A 4,388-nucleotide genomic window follows, 5' to 3' on the forward strand; every position below is an offset into this window, starting at 1 on the left:
AGGGAATTTGGTAGAAACGAGGTAAGTTGGGAATTTTGAGGAACTTGAATTTAGTAATTGGTTCGTGTTTGATGCTGAATGCGGATTTCATATACCACTATACTTTGCCAACATTTAACTTTAACTTTGTTTTTACTTTTTAGTAGTACTCCTTTTTTAAAGGCCGTTTTGAAAATTGTTATGTGGGACCAACAGGAAATGGTACACACTTCAGAATTATGAATTAATCTAGATTTTAGTAATGGATCGTTTCGAATGTAATTTATATGTGAGAAAGTAATATGTGATTTTTTATTATTTAAACACGTTACTCTTTTTTATGTATAAATTATCCATCTCCTTTGCTAAATTGTCCTAGTGGTGGTTGATAATGTTATGGATTTAATTTAATTTTCTTTAACTTCTCCGTCGTCTCGTTGTGCTATGCTAGGGGCAGTTGGTGAGTTTGTTGAAATTAGGGGTATATCTATGTATTGTACGATAGCGTGATGAAGAATGAGGACACAAAATCTTGTCTATATCGGTATTGGGAATTGGCGGAATGTGTTGGCTAGTAAAATGGTGCTGTACATGTTGATTTTGATACAAAATGGCTTTGGTTTGTATTTTTGTGCTTTGCAATTTAGGGTATCTTTAGATAGTTTTAAAGGAGCTAAAGGAATGGAATATAGGTGGAAGATAATAGATTGAAGTAGAATAAATGGTAAAGTTAGTATTTTATTGTTTAGATATTTTATGATTTTTTTTCTTTACATTTTATGATTAACGAAAACAAAATTTATATTTTTCAATCAAATATAATTTTATTTTATTTTATTGTTTTATAAGTGAATCCAATATAACCGGTGAGTAATAGTTTTTATATTATTTTTTAATTTAGATTTAAATTTATTTTTTATTATATTATTTTGTCAAAAATAAATATTTAGTATCTTATTTTTAAAATCAGTTTTCTGGATTCTGTTAAATAAATTTTGCGAATAATTTTGTTTTCATCATTTAAATAGTTTTTGTATCTTGAATAAAATAATTTTTATATCATTATTATTGTAATTAATTAATTTATATATTAAACTATTAAATATAAAATAAATAAAATTTTAAATATTTTAATATATAAATAAAATTAATTACACTAAACAATAATGATATGAAAAAACAAATCATAAAAAAATCATTATTCAACTCATAAATATATATAAGTGTCGTACTATTAACGAGAGTGTTACATCTTTAGAAAATACATAAGATAAAAAAAAATCTCAAAAATTAATTTATAATATCAAAAAATCAATTTTAAAAATAATTAGCACAAAATGTTCATTTAAAAAAATACATTTAAACCTCTAATATGAAACTACATCAATAAAATCATGTTTTAAGTTGTAGTGGCTAGACTAAGAGTGAAAGTTATTTTTATAAGAATTAATTGGATATCTTACTTCTATCTGAGAAGTATGTGACCTTTAACATTTTCCACAAATATATCAATATGATTTTTGATCAAATGAAGATGATTTAATAATGGAGGCCAGCATGCTCAACTGTGACACTAATACATAGAATTCTCATGTGTTAGAGCCAATAATACATTTACGAGGTAATGGATTCTAGTCCCCTTGATTTAGGTCGAGGTCCATTTTGAAACACAAAACATGTCTTAAAACTTTAATAAATTACATAAGTTATCGTCTTTCCACTTGTATCCAGAAGAATAATAATATTCAAAATCCTTTATTCCTCACAATGCTAAGTTATTCGAGAATGAAAGACCCAAATTGTATGCATAACAATGAATGCATATATCTAATCTGATCAATCATAGTTACACGTGACAGCGCCAAGGTGCGTCACGTGGCAGAGAGTTCTAGCAAATCCGAGAACACCGACCTGTCTTCCACCACTTCGAGTACATTCTGGTCTCTAAATATTCGAAACATTAAATCTCCTACCTATAAAGCCACCTTAAACATTATTATTCACTATAACACAATACACAAAAATGAAGCCAATTGACGAGAAGCAAGAGAAGGTAACAATAAGAGCGGTGAGTCACGACGAAGAAGGAAAAAAAAGAGTAGAAAAAACAGAGCTCAACACACACAACATAGACACAATCAAATACGTTGAAAAGAAGCTCATCAATAAAGGTGTCCAGCGTCAGGATCGCCACCCTGTCGACAACATAGGAATCAGCCGTCCGCCGCCGAAGTCCGGTCACGGCGGAAAGTTCACTTGGGAAGGTCCTGATGACGTGGCTTATAACGAATTGAATGCGGCGCCGGCGGCGATTGATGAGAAGGATCCTAATTATGTGGATGAGGAAGAGGAAGATGAGACAAAGGAATTTGTTGTTGGTGAGGTTGATGTTGCTAAGGCTGTTGAGGAACGTGATGGTGTTTCTAGAGTTGATGTTGATCCTCGTTTGATACTTAATTCACTCTGAATCTTTTCGTATGGATTTATTTTACTTTCTAAGTTGTAATAATCAAACAAGTGAATTGTAATAGTTCGTTTTAATTTCTTTCTAAAATCATTTAGCAACTTCACTTTGTATGTTAGAAAGCAGTGTTTCACCAAATGCCAACTTCAAATCTTTCTAAGCAGAGTTTCATAAATTCTTCACTAAAAGGCCTTTGATAAACTGTATCGAAATTCACATTAATGAATAGAAAAGCACTCAAGTACATTGTTAAACATATGAGAAAATATTAAAATTGATACACTTATTTCAAATATTAAAATTTCACAAAATGCAAAGTTACTTTACTCGCTTTATATACAGAACTGGATAATAGGGCAAATCGTGTAATAAAGCGATTGAGTGTCGCTAACTGACATTGGTATTCCTAAACGTTAACCGGTGCTACTATGTCTTATTCCCTTTCTATTGGTGTTGGAAATGTATGCATAAAAGCCTTTGTGAGTTCCTCAGATTGGAAATCTCAAACTTACATCACTTCCTACTGGAAATTAATGTCACACAAGTCTTCAGCACTACTGCTAGTATACATTAGTCCTTTTAAATTTATGAAGAAACTATTTTTTGGTCTACGAAAATGTGAGTGAGACATTATCATTATAGTTTTTAAATGAATATGAATATAAATTGTAAATAGTACTAGTACATCTTAATCTAACTAAAAATACATTTGAAAATTAAATTTAGTTACCAAAAACTTACTAATATTTAAAGATCAAAATAATTAATAAAAAGTATATTTAAATATATTTTATAATTTTAATACATCTAAAATCTCAAGTTTGTCTATTTTTATTTGATACATTAATAAAGACAATGACTACTAACAGTAGTACTTGTCACATTTAAAAGTCTAAAATAAGAAAATTAAATTTTATACTGTAAAAAGTATTTTTTAGAAAAGGTAATTCTTTAAAAAAACTTCCTTACCTTAAATTTCATAATAAAAATAAAACTTTTGATATTAAAAAATAATTAATTGAAATTTTTTATATTAAAATATAATTACGTGAAATTTCAAATTTCCAATTAAATATTTTGAAAATTTCATTCTTTCTTATATTTTGATATAGTTTTTATTTTTCAATTTTTAAATTTGAAATTTTAACCACCGAAAATTTGTATTTTTAATTTTTCAGTAGAATAAATATAATTATTAAAAATTTCAAGACATAAATTTTTGACATAATAAATTTCATTTTTTCTTAAATTTAAAGTTTTAACTACAAAAATTTTGTGTCTTTAAATTTCTAGTAGAATAAAAGTAATTATTAAGATATAAATTTTTAGTAGAATAAAATTAACTACTTAAAATTTTAAGGTATAAAATTTTCGATAATAAATTAAGGTACCGAAATTTTTTTTGAGAAATTTTGAGTAAATAATTTATATTACCATAAATTTCATACATTTGCATACAAATTATACCATCAAAAATTGTAAAAATGCAAGTTCTTTAATTTGTACAGATTTTAGAGAGAAATAATTTAATTACTAAAAATTTTGATGAAGGGTAAAATTTTAGAATGATTTTTTTTATTTATAATTAAATGAAAATGAAAAAGATAAAATTAGACTTTTTATATTTTGGCAGGATAGGTCTAATTGTGGGGTAAAAGTTCAATTTTCCTAAAATAATGTTTTAAATGTTGTCTAACATAGAATGGGCCTTCTTGTTTGTTTGTTAATAAAGGGTCCTCTATCCCTTTGCAATTTGGTTTCGATTTCTGGAGCTGGATTGTCATCTTGGAAATGATTGCTGGACCAAAATGTACTCTAATTTTGCAAAGTCACTCTGCAAAGTGACAGTAACGTGGGAATAGATCCTCTCTCTCTCTTTTTTTTCTTCTAATCTTCACCTTTAAAATTTATTTCTTTTTTTTTCTTTTTCTGTTTTTCAATAGAT

At 27.1% G+C, this 4,388-nt stretch overlaps 1 protein-coding gene across 1 annotated transcript; it reads left to right on the forward strand.

Annotated features, from left to right (window-relative positions):
- The first annotated feature begins 1,966 nt into the window (after nt 1-1,966).
- Nucleotides 1,967-2,623, forward strand: LOC101495759 (uncharacterized). Its single transcript, XM_004494078.4, has one exon. The coding sequence runs from the start codon at nt 2,003-2,005 to the stop codon at nt 2,444-2,446; it is 444 nt and encodes a 147-aa protein (XP_004494135.1). The 5' UTR covers nt 1,967-2,002; the 3' UTR covers nt 2,447-2,623.
- The last annotated feature ends 1,765 nt before the right edge of the window (nt 2,624-4,388 follow it).

The sequence above is a fragment of the Cicer arietinum genome, chromosome 3 (assembly GCF_000331145.2).
Source record: "Cicer arietinum cultivar CDC Frontier isolate Library 1 chromosome 3, Cicar.CDCFrontier_v2.0, whole genome shotgun sequence".
NCBI lineage: Eukaryota > Viridiplantae > Streptophyta > Magnoliopsida > Fabales > Fabaceae > Cicer > Cicer arietinum.